At 48.5% G+C, this 17,185-nt stretch overlaps 2 protein-coding genes across 3 annotated transcripts in view; one reads left to right on the top strand and one right to left on the bottom strand.

Annotated features, from left to right (window-relative positions):
* Positions 1–17,185, bottom strand: part of SYN1 (synapsin I) — a 105,933-nt gene that overhangs the window by 43,127 nt on the left and 45,621 nt on the right. The window lies entirely within an intron of this gene.
* On the top strand, positions 6,091–16,521 carry TIMP1 (TIMP metallopeptidase inhibitor 1). The gene is made up of 6 exons (XM_083592331.1): positions 6,091–6,243; positions 6,753–6,917; positions 11,047–11,144; positions 12,006–12,123; positions 14,935–15,056; positions 16,245–16,521. The coding sequence occupies exons 2-6, from the start codon at positions 6,788–6,790 to the stop codon at positions 16,449–16,451; spliced, it is 675 nt and encodes a 224-aa protein (XP_083448457.1). The 5' UTR covers positions 6,091–6,243; positions 6,753–6,787; the 3' UTR covers positions 16,452–16,521.

Raw genomic sequence — 17,185 nt, 5'->3', positions numbered from 1 at the left:
CGTTTTATCTTCACAACAACCCTGTGAGGCAGGCTGGTAACTCACCCAAGGTCACCTAGCCAGTTTCATGACTGAGTGGGATTTGAACCCAGGTCCTAGTCCAACACCACACATTATATGGATGGAGACGGAGCATAACATGATGGGACGTAGCTAAAGGAGGAGTGGAGACAGCTCACTCAAGAGGCATCCCAAAGCCCTGACGGTCACTCGTGAGCCAGCCGTTGCTCCAGCTGAGATTTCAAGGGATGGCACCCCAAGCTCTCACGGATGAAGTCAGCAGAGGGCAGGAACTAGTGAGCCTGTTAGGGCTGAATGTGGGAAGCAGGTTGGAACCACTAGACTTCTGCACTACCAAGTAGCCTAGAACAGCAGATGCCTCCCATCACCAGGTGGCCTATGAATGAGAATTATTAGCATTGGCATTCATATGCCTCACAAGGCAACTCAAGAGACTAATGAATTATTATTATTATTTTAAAAAACATAATGAAACACCATACAGTTTGTGAATATCTAAGTCAATTTACCTAAAAATAAAATAAAGCAGCAGCATGGAAGCAGTATTTGCAAAACAGTTCAGTCATTAAAAACCTGTGGCACTGAGAGACTTTGTTTAAGAAAAGGTAGTTCAAATAAATGACATTTTTCAAAACACACTTAAAAACATGTAATGTTGGAGGGACCAGCATCTCAGTGGGCCTGGGGGCCACCAGAGAGAAACCTCCTTCTCCCTGGTGGCAGCAGCAACCCTCCAGGCGGGACATGGAAGGAATGCGGGGAGGGAACTCAACCAGTTCCCTGCAGGGCCTCTGTTGGTTGTCATGACAATCACTGGCAAAGCCCCTCAAACTGACAGGCATCTGGCTGCAAACTGACATTTTTGAAAACAGTCTGGAAGAAGAGGCCAACGAGCATGTTACAGAGAACATTTGTGTACATTGTATATGTCACATGTATATACTTGCATAGTTATACCAATATATTGTTTGTATGCGTCTTTCTCAAGAGAGAATGGAGTGTGTCTTTGGGGGTGAAGTCAAACCACTTTATTAGCAGCACCGAAGTCACCTTCCCGGGGTGCAAGCCTGGGCCGTGTGTCTGGAGGTTCTGGGCTGGCCAGACAACAAGACCCCTCCCCTCAGTCTTGCTGCTGTGGGCCAAAGGAAAGCAGAGCAAGACGTTTGGCACTTGCTTTGGCTGCAGGAGTAGCTGAGAGGAGGCATCCAAAGCACAATCCAACCACCTCAGGGACTCCACTCTGGATTTGTGCAGGGTTTACTTCTTAGCATTTTATTACCCCAAAGATATCCCACAAGGCAGCAGAGGTCTAAGATGAGAGTTTTTCTTCTCCTGGATGGGCCTCCTTCTCAGGTGGATGAGCCCCACCCGCCCCTCACTTCCCTCCACAGCCTGGGCAGAAACCACCTTCTTGACTGGTGGACCCACGGTCAGTCCTGTCTGCCCAAACTGCCAGAGCCTGTCTTTGGTTGCAGGGGGGGGGGTCCTTAACTGCTCCCAAATCTCACCACAGACATGAGCTCACCATGAACATGGTAGCTACCAGCCTTAAACAAACGGCTCCTCTCCTGGCCTCCATTTCCTGCATCTACAATATAGGGATGATACTATAAAGGTAAAGGTAAAGGGACCCCTGACCATTAGGTCCAGTCGTGGCCGACTCTGGGGTTGTGGCGCTCATCTCGCTTTATTGGCCGAGGGAGCCGGCGTACAGCTTCCGGGTCATGTGGCCAGCATGACTAAGCCGCTTCTTCTGGCAAACCAGAGCAGCGCATGGAAACGCCGTTTACCTTCCCGCCGGAGCGGTCCCTATTTATCTACTTGCGCTTTGACATGCTTTCAAACTGCTAGGTTGGCAGGAGCAGGGACCGAGCAACGGGAGCTCACCCCGTCGCGGGGATTCAAACCACTGACCTTCTGATCGGCAAGTCCTAGGCTCTGTGGTTTAACCCACAGTGCCACACACGTCCCAGGGATGATACTAGTCTTCCTTAAAAAATAGTTGTTAAGCCTACTAAGTTGGTGGGTGTAAGGTGTTGTCAACCCCCTTAAAATGTTGTATAGATGCAAAGTATCTCCTCATTATTAATGATAACTATGATGTAAGACCAGAGTAGGGTGAGAGGATGAGAATTGCGAAAATATGCAGTATGGCCTGAGGCACGACACACATCACTCAGCTTCTGCCCCACCCATTCAACAGTCAGTGTGTGGGCCCATTCTCCTCCTCCTCATTCCTGATCTTCACCTTTTGGTTCCCATTCTGTTCCCCTTATGTCACAGCTCCTCCCTGACTCCTGATGCCCTGAGGGGGTTTTGCAAGAGAGAAATGGGGGCAAACCAGGCAGGAGACAGAAGCCCTGGAGCGATGGGGAGTGAGGAAGCAGGAGGGGGCTGATGATGCTCCATCGCCAGGGGCCTTCCCTGCCTATCTCACTTTCCCAATAACTTTTACTCATTCTTAAACACTGCAAATCAAACATAAACAAAAACACTGCCTAATTTCCTGCTGGTGATGAATGGAAAATCTCACTTTCCCTTTTCATTCAGCCATTTCTTTGACCACAGCCTTCCTCCTGACCTTTCTCTCCTCAAACCACGGAGACACACAGGATAGAAATAGAACACAGGTGGCTCTTTTTCCAAACCCAATCTACTTTGGCCCATTAGATCCCACAGACATGCTGGAAAATTTGTGACTAGTAGATACCTACAATCCAAAGAACCGGCCGGTGAGTTTGAATTCCAGCCAAGAGGACAGATCTTCCTCCCCTCACACAAGCTGGACTGCAAACAGTCTGTTTTCTTTGTTCCTTGAGCAGAACATTCTGTGCCATCACCCACTTCACCCAGTTAGAAGCACCCCAAGCTCAAGGCAGGATGGAGTGCACCTTAGGCTGTGTCATCTGTGTAGTCCATGGATGAAGAGGTTGTTCTTGTAACCCTTGTAACCTCACTTCTGCCAGTGAGGGAACCGCCAGAAGGCCCTCGGAGCAAGATCTCAGTGTCTGCTGCCCAATCTCTTAAAACCATGAAACTAGAACATTGGGGACCTTCACACTTCTCATGCACCCTTCACTCTTGCAAATTAATTCCACACTCTTTTTTATTTTTGGTGCAAACAGTGGTTATTGCTAGGTTTGCACTGCAGCTTGAGAACCACGCTTAACCTCCATGTTGTAGTTTTGAACAAACCACAGTTAGGAAAAACCCAGCAATGCTACCCATGGGTAGCTCTGAAAATGGAAGGGAGAGTTGGAAGCAGGAGTAGCACCAATGCCCTCAGGGTGATCTCACTTTCCTAGCTGTGGTTAGAAGACTGGGCAGCATCCATACTGAGCCTCCATGTTTGCAGCAGAAATGTCTGCATATTGAAAGAGAACTCTTGCCAAGTTCATTTGCCCAGGCCTGCCCGTTCAGTTTCCTACAACCAGATCTTCTAGTCCTGGTCTTGGACTACAACTGGAAGGTTTGCACCCAACTTTGGAGCCAAGATAGGAAACATGACCCCAAAATCCCCACACTCTAATGGAGCAACATTCAGGGCTCTTTATTTGCTGAGTTGTACTTCTGAGCAATGGTTGAAGAAAAGACCTAGGATCCCCTTTCCTGAGTCATACACCAGCGTGCAATTGTATGAGCCACCCGGTGACCTTCTGCATGGTCCTTGAGCTCAGCACCAGAAGTGGGGGAACACGAAAGTCAGAAGCAGCAACATGTGCTGTAGAGGAACTTAGTCTTGTGCCATCACTGAGGCCAAACCAAGGTCAGGGATAGCTATGCAAGCACCACTTTTTCATATTATTTCTACAGCAATTAGCATCCTGCACTTTCAGGTTCCAACAGGATTCCCAAGGCATCTTACAAAACAATGCAAAGTCCTTTTAATTTCACATATCAAAACATTATTGGGGAGGTTATACACAATCACATTTCCATTATCATTTACAGCTGCAAATGTTTCAGGTGATCACACCGCTTCATTTCTATTTGGTGCATGCCCCGTCACTTCCTGCTAAAATCCTGTCACCTTTTTATACCATAAAAATGCCGGTTTATTTTTTGTCCCACTTTTGCTGCACTAAGAGGGCACCTCCAAACAGCAATAACACAGTAACATTGGAGAACATCATAGGACAAATAACAGAGCGGAATGATGTGCAGTCATAAAGCCATCCATCATTAATGCACTAATATTGAGTCAATTACGTGTTGCAGACTATACCTGCAATAAACACACACACACATGGGGGGAGGGAGAGATAGATAGATAGATAGATAGATAGATAGATAGATAGATAGAGAGAGAGAGTGTGTCCTGGCTTCCCCCAAAGAATGCTGGGAACTGAAGTTTGTTAAGGGTGCTGAGAGTTGTTAGGAGACCCCTCACGAGGCTACAATTTCCAGCACCCTTAACAAACTACAGTTCCCAGCATTCTTTGAGGGAAGCCACGATTGCTAAAGTGGTATAAGAGGGATTCAAAGGTAAGTGTAGCTGTGACCTTAGCTAACTTGAAAAGACATGCTTGTGAGGTTCTATGAATGGCACAGAAGTTGCACACACATTCCAGCTTGATCAGGGATGGTCTTGGGGCTCATCCTAAGAGACAGCAGAAGAGGAGTAGCAGAGGTGAGGAGACGTCATGGGGTGGTTTGGAAATGAACTTAGCTGCCAGTGTGACCTTTGGCCCTGAAGAAAGCTAGGAGCTCAAAGGAGGTGGAAGTTTTTGTGTCTGCATAGAACTATTCTCACAGGGCTCTTCAACACTCTTCTGCACTTTCCAGAAACATCTTAAGACTTATTATTGCTGATAATAATATTTAGTAGTCACTCTTCCCACAAGTGACCTAAAGCAACTTACAAACACAATATAAACTCTAAAACTAATTACAAAAAAACCCAATGAAAACCTTAAAGAACCCCACAACTATACAATTAAAAGACATAACTTAGAGAGCCTGCCCCACTAAAGAAGGCCACAAGGACTTGAGATTCTTAAGGGCCTGGCAACTAAAAATAAAGGTTGTAGCAGGCAAGCCTCCCTGGGCAAAGCACTCCACAAGCAAGGAACACCCTGAAAAAGCCCTTTTGCATGTTGCCAAACTTGCATCTGGAGCTCCTGGCTTGTTTCCGTGCAAAAGCTCATCTTGTAGCCAAGTTATTTTCCAAACTACCCCATTTCTGTTCTGACCAGTTTTCCCAACTGGGTGAATGGTTGTCTCTGCCATGGGTGTCTCCTTTTATTGTGTTTCAGTTCACCTGCAGTTATTTTCTCTGCTGTTTTTGCTATACTATGTACATCGCCTTGAGACATATATGCGAAAGGCAGTTAATTAAGAGGAGGAGGAGGAGGAGGAGGCAGCAGCAAACAGAGCTTTCAGAGTCTCCAAGAGGTGCAGAAAGCTGCCTTGCTCCCTTATGAATTGCTTCCTGCAATCTCCTGTCATCAGAATGCTTATTTTACCAAAAGAGTTCTGTGAAACTCAGAAGCTTGCCCAGACTTAAAAATCACAGACTGATTCGTTCAGTAAGAAATGCCATCTGCATGGATAGCTCAGTTGGTTAGAGCCTGCTGCTGATAATCCAAGTTTGCAGGTTTGATCCTTGCATGGGACAGCAGCATATTCCTGCTAATTCAAGGGGTTGGACTCTGTAATTAGATGGTCCTCAGGGTCCCTTTCAACTCTACAGTTCTATGATTCTATCTCACTTATTCAGTATGCCAATTTCTGTGACACGAAGGTAGTTACCAACACACTGTAAACTGGAAGAACAAAGGAGGAAATTTCAGTGATCAAATCGAGAAGGAAAGAGTCTGGGCCAGAGGACAAGAGTAACACTCTGGGAGCTCCAGAAGGATGTGTGTCTTAGAAGCCAGCCGTCGAAACAACCACCACCACTTTCTTTCAATTAACCGAGTAATCCCAAACTTCCGCTCACCCTTTTTGGGGGGTGGGGGCTGCAGCGGCTCCCTCCCGCCTTCCCCGTCTCTCCCTTAAGACAGATTCTTGAGGCAAGAGGCGCTCCACCCTGGCATGGCTCGCTCAAAACCACAGGCTGCCGCTGCTGCTGCTGTCACGCCCATTTGGCAGCCCAGACAGGAAAAGCAGGGGGAGGAGAGGCGAGGGAAAGTGGGGTGAGCTTTAAATACCAGCCCGAAAGCCCAGGAGCTGCAGGCTGAACGGGCAGCGCACGCCTAGAGAGCAGCGGCAGAGAGCAAGGTGAGCGAAGGGCCCCAGGCAGAAAGACCCCTCAGCCCCCAGACCTGGGGAGGAGGGAAGCCGAAGCCCGTCTGCGGATTCCCAAGGCGCCCTCTTCTGCCGGCCCTGGTTCCTCCCAGCAGTTTCCTACGCTGGCACAGGAATCTCAGGCGCTTGACTGCCCTTCCTGCTAAGGCTCCCCCCTTTCAAGCCACTGCCCCAGCCCGGGTGGGGTGTCCCCATAGGGAGAGGAATCCACTGCACAGCTTGGGTGGCACCCACCCAGGGTGGAGGGAGCTGCCCCTGGGGTCCTTCCCGCCTGTCCCCATGCCAAGTGATCCTTCTCTCCTCCATCCCTTATTTCAGATCCTGCCCAACCCACAAAACTGGGACACAAAGAGCTTTGTTCAGCCAGGGTTAGAGAACTCCCTTGCAGGTGCTACTCTGTGGATGATGTTCCCACCCCGTTTTCTGAAGGTCCCTCTCCTGAAACAACTCTCTCTCTCTCTCGCTCTCTCTGTGCCTTCCAGGTCACGACTGAGTCACTTCTCTCCTTGGGTTAAAAATGGACACCTCTAAAGTGTGTGGGTTCCTGACGGCCAGCTTCCTCCTTCTGGTTCTGCTGGGGGATCCAACTGCAGCCTGCTCCTGTGCCCCCCGGCACCCCCAATCCGCATACTGCTATGCTGATGTTGGTGAGTCTCTGGACGCTGCTGAAGTCCACGCACTGCCCTCCTCTGGGCACTGTCTGACTTCCCCTGCCCTTTGGGGCACAGCTTCCCCTTTGACTCCTAATGCTCTCCCTGTCCCTGCATGGGGGGGGGGGGAAGGCTCATGCTCAGGCATTGAATGTGGCCCTCGTCTGCCCTCTGGACTCTTCCCAGGACCACACCCCTCATTTGTCCTGCTCCACGTATTCCTCACATGTTTTTGCCTGGCTATTCTGTGTCCTTAAACAGTCGTGATGCCTCTTGCTTGCCTGGCTAGAAGTGTGTGCATGTGTGGATGTGACAGGAATGCAACCTACTGTAAAAAGGCAAGCCCCGCCCACTTTTACCTCTAGTCCCTCCTACCACTAGGTCATGCAGCCCCCAAGAAGGTTGTCCATGAGGGAATGTGGTCATCTGCCTCTGTCCTAGATGTTTGACAGTGGAACAGATTCCCACAAGAGGTGGTGGACTCTCCTTCCTGGGAGGTTTTTAAGCAGAGGTGGGCTGGTCATCTGCCATGTATGATTTAGTTGAGTTTCCTGCATTGCAGGGGACTGGACTAGATGACCCTTGGAGTCCCTTCCAGCTCTATAATTCTATGATTCCATGATTCTGTGAATTCTATCCATCACTCCCATAAACTGAAATTCACCACTATGCCCCAGGGTTGCAAATAGCCACTTGCCTGGTAGACCTAATACAAAGGTATTTTTATAAAAGGGAAGACAATTGTTCTCTAACATGTCTCAGGCTACATTAGGCTGTAGACAGGCCACAAACTATATAGGTGCATAAACAGGCTAGTAACTAAGTTGGCAAATCTACACATTCCCCCCTTCCTGTACCAACAGCCTGTGTGTTCGTATCCAGTCATTTAAAGGGTCTGAGGGCACACCAATGCCACTTGAGTAGTCAGACTTCAGGAGCTGATTTGAAGTCACTAGCAATGCTTTCACTCTGGATTACTTCCCTGTGGTGAGTGCTTATACCCAGAAGAACCGCCCATCATCTCAGCATGCCTAGGGCAATCGGATTGAGGGGGGCTTCCAGACTCTCATTCTTTTCAGATGGGAGACTTGCAAATTCTGGTTGCACAGTTGTAGTTGAAAGTTTGTAGTAAGGAAAGTGAGGAGGAAATGCACTGGAAAGCGCAGAACCACCTCACTTTGGTGCATTGTCATCTAACATCCTCACAGAAGCCTCTGAATAATTGCTCATTAAATAGCCAGTGTCATCTAAACTCCCTGCAAACAAATCAGGACACAGAGTCAATAAACAGGTTATCTGGAAGCGCCCCAAGATGGTGATGAGGATGTTGAAGATGAGGATTCTAGCAGGGCTCTTGGGTCTTCCTCATCTTCACCTACCTCACCTGGATAAGTTTGGCAATTGAACCTTCCCCCAACAATTCATCTCCATCCCAGAAAAAGCTTCACATGCGAAATTTCTGCAAACCAGGCAGATGTTAGAAGTGCAGGAACCCAAACACCACACAAACCAAAGGTTGGCAGCGCAAATGGAAACTTGGTCATATATCATGGCATGCTGATGTTTTATCCCCTCTAAACGCTCCTGGAACTGTTTCAATACTTGTGCTTGCTAACACCCCCTTAAAAGTGCTTCAGAAGCATTTTTAAGTCCTGCAATAGTGCGCACTTGATAATAAGTAAATATGCCCTGCACTGCCCCCTGCTGGCAGTATACAATCGATACGTATTCCCTTATGTACCTCAGCTACAGTCAGTATAGAATCCGGCAATTAATTTCGCCCCCCAGAACTGTCACTAGGAAACTTTGACCCTGTCACTGAAATAAATTAGGCAAATGGGCATGCTTAGCTGGTAGGCTAGAGTCTGATTTCAAAAATGTGCCTCTTTCTTTTCTTGTCTCTTTTTAAAGAAGATTTTTAACATAAAATGATTCTGGGCTGTTTTATTTTATTACACATTCTAAATTTGGAGTGGGATGCAATGCCCCACCATTACAAATCTTCCATCTGCACAAGCACTTCAGCCAGATGGAATGACGCCCCCTCTTGTCCCTTCCACCTGCTTTTCTGCAGTTCTCCCAGCCTCCCCGCCGAAAGCCAGTTCCAAGGAGACGTGGGGAGCTTTTTGTGCAAGCCGAAGTCCTTGCACAGGGCTTCCTCTGAAGGGGCTCCTTAGGTGATTCACCCTTTGAATTTTTAAGATTTCTGTTCTTCCCTTGAATGAAAGAAAGTGGTTGGGATTGAAAGAGGCTCAGGACTCATATAACACTGAGGTGGGGAGCAGGAGGGCAATTGCAGACAGATATCACCAGTGTGACTGAATACAACAGAACTTATTTGGTTTACATGTTCTAAACCCTGATCTCAGCTGTTACCAATATATTATTATGCCACTAGTAACAAAAATTGCAATCATAGGTCTTTTATCAAGTCAGACCAGTACTTTTTTCAGGGGGTCCTCAAGGGGACACAGTGCCGGCACCTCTTTTATTGTTGTTAAAAAGTGTGACACTTACTGTAACAACTTCATGGTGAGTGCCAGCACCTATTTTTCTAGAAAAAGGCACTGGGTCAGACTATTTGTCAACCTTGCCTAGTATTGTCTACTCTGATTGGCAGCAATTTTCCAGGGAGGGTTTTCCCCATCACCTGCTCCCTGATCCTTTTAAACTGGAGGCACCAGAGACTGACTTTGGGACCTCCTGCATGCAAACATAGGAAGCTGCCTTATACCAAGTCAGAGTACTGCACTATCTAGCTCAGCATTGCCTACACACTGACTGGCAGCAGCTCTCTGGGGTTTCAGAGACGGGACATTCCCAGCCCTACCTGGAGATGCTGGGGATTGAACCGGGAACCTTCTGCATGCAGAGCAGATGCCCTGCCCCCAGCGACAGTCCCTCCAAGGACCTAATCAGAGGAGAGCACTAGCTATGCCCATCACAAAGCGGTAGTAATTTGAGTCCTCTTTGGTTGCAGACTCACAACACAGCACAGAGAAAGCAGCTTCCCTGGCTGGACTAGGGGGAGAAGCTCAGAGTGGGATTTCCACTTGCAGTCCAATCAAAACACACACACACACACACACACACACACACACACACCCCTCCCTCCTCCTGCTCAGTTTCCTCCAAAAGCCTGCTTGGAGGGAGATTATGGGAGAGCCTACAAAGAGGATTACATCTCACTTTGCATTTCCTAGCAGATCTATGACAAAAATGTGAATGATCTACAGCCGAGTGTTAAAATGCAAGTGGTGTTTCAACAACTCCAGTACATGAACATAGCTGCAGGAAAATCTGTCCAGTGGCTTTTTAGGAACTCTGAAAAGCGTCACCAGGATCCCCCCCCCAAAAAAACTACTGAAGACTTCCTTGTTCCAGCAAGCTTTTGTTTTGTTTTTATAATTTGGTTTTAATGGCTGAATTTGCCCCCTTCTTCATTGAGCCTTTGTATTGCTGTTTGTAATGCAGTTTATTGTTGTAAGCTGCTCAGAGTGGCACATTTTGCACTGAAAGAGCAGAATCTAAATGTCTACATAAAAAAAAAACCAGGTGGTCACAGCCCGCTCTCCACTTTTTGTATTCAGGGGCTTTTGATATCAGATGGCCAGCAGAGTCAGAGGTGAGATGATGGGAGGGAGTCCGTATGGAGGGCATCACTGACTTAACTCCAAGGGGAGGCATCCCTGTTAGAAGCTGGACTTCAAAACTCTGACCCTTACAAGAGAAAGAGGGTGTAGTTTTATGGGGAAATCGAGTGTGAGGAAGGGGAGCCTGTGGTGTCCTCCATATGTGGCCAGGCTCCAAAGCCCATCCACCTCAGCCAGCAGAGCCAAGACTTAGGGGAGACGGGAGTTGTAGTGCAGCAACATCTGAGGGCCAATGGTTCCCTGCTGCAGGCCTTGTGAGAAGAGCAGGTCTGGGTGTAACTCTGAGGCTGCAGAGCAGACAAATCGCAGAAGAAACCGTAGCCGAGGTGACAAGATTCCCAAGCGTCCTGCACCATCCCTCCTTAGGGTATAGCATAATGGGAGAGAGGCGTATGAAAGTCAAGGTCAAAAGCCAGGAGAGCTGGGGAGAATGGAAGAAAAGCTGTGATGCAATACCGTTTTTTCCTCTGCAGTGATCCGGGGTAAATTTGTGGGAGTCAGCAAGCAGCAGGTGAACATCTCCATAGGGGAACCAGTGTGGTGGATGCGACACGAGATCAAAACCACCAAGGTGAGCTTCTCCCGCTACTATAATGTAACCCAGAGACTCGCCAGTGGGATCCCCTAAAGCTGCCCTTATGCTGGTGGGCAGGACAAGCTGGTGGAGATCCCATTCCACAGCCAGTGAGCCTGCTTGGATCTATGCAGCAACAAAATGCAGCAGCCAAGTGTTCCTCATCCTCAGTAGCTCCCTCCCTCTTCCCTGAAGATGCTGCGTTTGCTGAGCCTACAAACTTCCCATGCAAAGTGAACACTTTGCCTCTCTTCCTTGCAAGTTTTTGCAGAGAGATGCAGCTATCCAGGCTCTGCACTGCCACCCAGTACGCATTCTCAGAACAGCTGGTTCCCCCCCCTTTCCTTTGTTTTCATCCTCACCTCCCACTCCCTGCAACACCCTCTAGATGGGAAGGGGGGGCTGCAAGGTTCCCTTGAGCTCTGAGGATGCTTGTCTGGCAGGAAACCAGCCTGCAGCACAAAGGCAAAATGTACATTGCTAAGGATGCTTTTGCCTCTGGCCCCACCACTAGTGGCGTGCAGTCCTCAGGTTCCCTGCCTCTGAAGGTTTTCTGCACCCCGAGGCCTCCGCAACACACTGACAGGTACTCCCTTGAGCTCACATGAGGTTGCAAAAGATTGAGCCTTCTCAGCAGTAGACCCTTCTTCAGCATGAAGGTGATGATGATGATGATGATCATCATCATCATCAGTTAAATTTATGGGGCTTGAACAATCATGAATGCAAGACATGTGCTCCCCCTGAGCTACAACCTCTTCCCCACTTCTGTAAGAGCCGGGAAGAGTCCTGTCCCTGCACCTGTCCCTCTATTGGCCCCTTCCTGGTCACTGACCCACCTCCCCCCCCCCCGCACAGGTGTACAAGGGCCCTGAGGAGATGCAAGATGTCCGTTTCCTCCACACTCCTGCCATGGAAAGCCTCTGCGGCTATGAACACGAGGGTCCTCTCAAAGGAGAAGAATATGTCATTGCAGGTATGGTGCACCGTCTTTTTGCCAGGGAGCACTTGGGGCAAATTGAAACTCACAAATAACCCTGAGTGAAAGAAGACAGGCCTATGCGTATGCGCCCTCTGCTCACAGTCATTTGAGGGCAGCATGGATTTGTCAAGAGGAGCGCCATGTCACCGAGGCCTAGATATGTGGGGAGTGGCTATGGTACCCTTTGCACATGCCCTTTGCACATGCTCAGAGGCACCCCCCTGCCAAACTGCACAAGAAAGGATAGACAGCTCTAGGGCCCTTCCAGGATCAGGGCCAGCCCCGTCACAGGAACAAAAGCCTTTGGCAGCAGGTTTGAAGTTCCCACTGAGAAGGAGCAAATTGTCACTTGCATGCTGTTTTACAGGAGCAGGCACCAATGAATTTTCTCTCTCAGGTGTCTAAATGTCTTGAACCACCACGAGTGAGAGAATAGGGAAATACAGGGGTGAAGAGGCTGTGATGGCCACCAAGTCGGATGGCTTTAAAGGAGAATTACACAAACTCATGGAGAATAAAGTCATTAGTGGCTACTAACCAGGATGGCTATGGTCAGACCACTGGCAGAAGAAGAAGAAGAAGAGTTTGGATTTGATATCCCGCCTTTCACTCCCTTTAAGGAGTCTCAAAGCGGCTAACATTCTCCTTTCCCTTCCTCCCCCACAACAAACACTCTGTGAGGCAAGTGGGGCTGAGAGACTTCAGAGAAGTGTGACTGGCCCAAGGTCACCCAGCAGCTGCAAGTGGAGGAGCGGAGACGTGAACCCGGTTCCCCAGATTACGACACTACCGCTCTTAACCACTACACCACACTGGCAGGCCTCTGAATCACAGTTCCAGGAAAGTGCAGGAGGGGAGAAGTCTCTTCTGCTCAGCTGCGGCTGCTGCTGCCTGGTTTGCATCTGGTTGGCCACTGTGAGAACAGGATGCTAGACTAGATGGGCCTGATCCTGCAGGGCTCCACTTATGTTCTTGGAAAGTGCCAACCAGTGTAAGGGTTTGGCAATATCCTGGATGGTTTTGTTCTTCGGTTGCTTTGACACCCATCTGAATCTTCTCCTCTTTCTGGACCAGCCACAACCAGCCCAGGGCCTTCGTGACATCCAGGACTGTGTCCCTCACAAAGCTTCCCTCTTAGAAGAGAGGAAGAACAAGTCAGCCTCATGCAAGACCTCCTTGGGAGCGCTGGGTTCTGGACATGAGGACACAAAAACGGGCTTGGGGAGGTTTTTCAATGGAAGGCTATGAAGTTACAAGATTTCAGGAGGAAGTTACGGAGAATCACCAATCAGAAACAAAGCAGTCTTGAAACCTTTCCAGGTGCAAATCATATTGAAAACCTGTGTAACCTCCCTGATACCATCATGAGCACAAACCATCATGAATACCCAACAAAAAGGGCATCCAGAGTAGCCCTTATACTGTAGATTTTGAACATTTTAATCCCAGCTTTTGTCAGAGAGCTCAGGCCTGATCTAGACCAACAGCTTAATTCAGGGGTGCCCAAACTTTTTCCAAAGATGGCCAGATTTGATGAAGTGAACAGGCGTGAGGGCTGACCAAAGTTGTTGCGCTTTTTTTTAGGATTGAAGTTGTTGAGCTAGGATTTAACCCCAAACTTGATGAGCTTTTTAAAGGATTTTACCCCAAGGACATATATTGCCACGGGGCCCGGATTAAATCGACCGGTGGGCCAGATTAGGCCCCCAAAACAGACTTTGGACATGCACTCCTATGTGGACAGCACCTCTTCAGAATACAGGAGTGGGATTGGTCAACTGAATGCTCTCCCATGGAGGCAGGTGGAATAGTTGCTGCACAAAGGATGCCAGCATCTCATGGATAGTTTTACGGCAGGCCAGAATGCCTCCTCCCGCCAACAGCCAATTTTTCTATGTGCAGTCAGTGAGTTGTTCTTTTAAATGGATAGTAATCAAGAATGTGAGCACCCCTACAGTCAAAGATGACACCGCCCAGGAATAGTTTTAGCTCACAGTGAGCGCTTGTCTAGGCTGGCCTCAAAGCTGCTTGTAACAAAAGAATGTGAACAATATGTTTTCTGCTCTAGTGGCCAAAACCCCCCCAAAATAAATAAACACAGCATGTCTTTTTGAAAGGGCAGCTTAATAACGGAGTAGATTGCCTAGGAAACTAGTGAAATCTCTTTTCTTCCCAGGGATACTTTAGCTATGGGTCATGATTCCAAAGAAACACAAGAAAACACATAATGTCGTTTGGGGCATGAAATTCAACTGACTGAGAATATCAGCTTTCATTTAATTAAGAAGCAGCAGTGGCAGCAGGTTTCTAGCCCTTGTGTTTTTAAAGATCTGTTATGACAGCGGAAATCTCAAAAAGCAGAGGGGGTGCTGAATGAGATGCTCAAAGGGGTTCAGTACCTCACGTGGCTTTCTAAGCTGAGCCATGACTACCAAAGTCAGAATAAATCAGGCAAAGCTAAACAAATGATGCAAAAAAATGACTCAAACAAAATGGTCTCATATGAATTATGTACTTAGGTCACACAATTCAATTTTTGGGGAGCATGGAATTTGCATTTGTCCAGGAAAAGATTTTTGTATTACACACATATACACCGAAGGGCAGATTATGCACAACCCTGCTTATGGTTGCAAAGATGCGCGCCGTTATTGATAAACCTTCAAACCTCTCATCAGGTTACAATTTTAGTTATGAAAGCAAGGTCTGGGGGTGACAAGGCCTTGTCAGCAAGTCCTCTATATTCTCTTCCTCCATATTTACACTTAACTTTTCTCTCTTACCTGTTTTTTCACCTCCCAACAGGCATGCTGGAAGGTGACCGTGCCATGATCACGGCCTGCTCCTTCATCGAGCCGTGGTCTCAGCTGTCCTTTGCACAGAAGCGAGGCCTGAGTTCAGACTACAGCAAGGGCTGCAACTGCACAGTAAGTACCTGGCCCCCAGCAGACCCTTTCCGAGGGACCCCAGGGACAGGAGGGCATATGCTTGCAGATGGGGCAGGCCCTCCAGGAGAAAGCATGCACCCTCTGAAGAGCTCTGTCTAGCTCAAAAGCCAATGTCATTGGCAGCAAAGGGTCTAATGAAAGACGTGCTTCCTTATCTGTTATACGTATGGGCTGCCATACGTCTGGGATTACAAAGGCAGAATTGATGTCGGGGGGCGTTTCTGAAAGGTGGCGCTTTGTCCTGGGGTGTCCTGGTTTTTATTTTTTGAAATATGGCAACCCTATTTGGACCCTAATTTATTTTTTAACAGGAACCATATTTTAAACTGAGCAAGGATTGAGGGGTCAGCAGCACTGACTCCACCCATTCACCCTCTCTGACATGACTCAGGACTCCCTCCTTCATCCCCTTTTCTCCAGTGTGGAGAGCAAGGGAGTCTTTGGCAAAACTCTCCCCCATTTGATCTCCCTGAGTGGAAGAAAATGACTATGAATTGTTGGGAACTATGGGCTTCCCAATGGGAAAGCCCTGTGGGGCCAGAGTGAGTCCTCAGGTCGCTGGTGGCTGGTCCTCACGATTAGGGCAAGGCAGAGCTAGCACATCACCAGCAGTGATGGCTGGGTTGCAATGGAACTGGTAGGGCAAAAGGCAGGGAGACCAACAGTAGGTGGCGCCAGAGCCAATGACAGGCACAGAGACCCCCAACAGGATGTTAAATTTTATAGTTCATTAACAATCAAAGAAGAATGGATGGAGGCAGCATCCAGATCTTCATTTTTCCAAAATGTAAGTAAAAAGCCAGGCAAGTGGGGGCTGGCTGAGGGCAGAATGAGGTTGGTGGAGCAGTGCCCCATTTGCCCTCCTGCAGGACCGGCTCACCCATGAGGCAAGGTGAGGTCACTGCCTCAGGCAAGACGATTCACAGAGGAAGAAGATCCAGATATGGATCTTATCCCACCTCACTTGTTCCTGATGTAGATCTCCCCCTCCCCCTTCTTCCCTGGTGGGGAGGGGGTGCCATTTTCTGGCTCACCTCAGGTGCCAAAATGTCTTGGGCTGGTCTTGCTTCCACTGGTCAACAGAGGTGGGGGATGGGATGTTGCTATGATGCATGAGGGGGACCTGTCCACTCATGTTTCTGTGTGTCACTCTTCCTTCAAAAAAAGGTTGTGCCTTGCAATTCCATGCCGTGCTCCATCACTTCTGACAACCAGTGCCTGTGGACAGATGGGATCATGTCCAGGATATGGGATGGCTTCCAGGCCAAACGCTTGGCTTGCCTGCCCCGGGGCGAAAGCACCGGCCTCTGCACTTGGCAGTCGCTGAGCACTCAAGGGCCGGGCTCCCTTCGCAAAGTTCTCCTGAGGCAGTGATCTCTTTGTGGACCCTTCCCTTCCTTTCTCTGGATTGTTTCTTTTAAAAATAAACATCAGTTCCAAACCACCTTCTCTGCCCCCGCCTATTCTTCCTTGTTCGTTCTTTGCCTGGAAAATCTGAAGTTTCTGTTAAGAGCAAGCCTCTAGTTCTTTTTCTGGAAGAAAAACCAGAAGAGCCAAAACGTTTTCTGCAAAAGGCGTAGAGCCAGGAGAAGTTGTAGATGTTGTTCTTCAGTGGTCAGGGAGAGAATCTTCTTCAAAATGAGCCGTAGAGCCCTTCCCACCTTGACATTTTCTGCAGGCCCTTCCAGATGACCTGTTTATTGAGCCTCCAGCCTCATTTGTTTGCAGGGAGATGAGCTGACCCTGGCTATTGAAGGAGTTGTTTGGGAGGAGGTTATGTGATGTTGCACCAAAGCAAACGTTATACCACTTTTCAGTGCATTTCCCTGTCATTTCTTCAGGCAAAAAGCCCAGTATTTGGGGAGAGTAGGCTTGTCATGCAAGATCTCCCCATCAACCATAACTGCACAACCTGAATTGGCCATCATGTGTTTGAATCCCACTAGAAGATAGTGACAGTCTGGAACTGCCCTCTGACTCCTGGCCCTTCCCCATAAGCCTGAAATGCTGCCCCCTGCCAAAGCATCTGCTTTCAATATTAATCATTAGCCCCATGTAGCTTCCAAGCTGTTCAAATGCGGCTCCTAATGCTGGAGAGGTAGCTAAGG

This window comes from Podarcis filfolensis, assembly GCF_964270895.1.
Source record: "Podarcis filfolensis genome assembly, chromosome: 17".
Classification (NCBI taxonomy): domain Eukaryota; kingdom Metazoa; phylum Chordata; class Lepidosauria; order Squamata; family Lacertidae; genus Podarcis; species Podarcis filfolensis.
This window is presented reverse-complemented; position numbering and strand designations above follow the sequence as displayed.

Excerpts from the sequence above, each read along its gene's own strand:
- TIMP1 (XM_083592331.1), top strand. The coding sequence starts at position 6,788 with ATGGACACCTCTAAAGTGTGTGGGTTCCTGACGGCCAGCTTCCTCCTT. Across the intron at positions 6,918-11,046 it reads ATACTGCTATGCTGATGTTG|TGATCCGGGGTAAATTTGTG; the intron begins GTGAGTCTCTGG and ends TTTCCTCTGCAG. Across the intron at positions 15,057-16,244 it reads GCAAGGGCTGCAACTGCACA|GTTGTGCCTTGCAATTCCAT; the intron begins GTAAGTACCTGG and ends CTTCAAAAAAAG.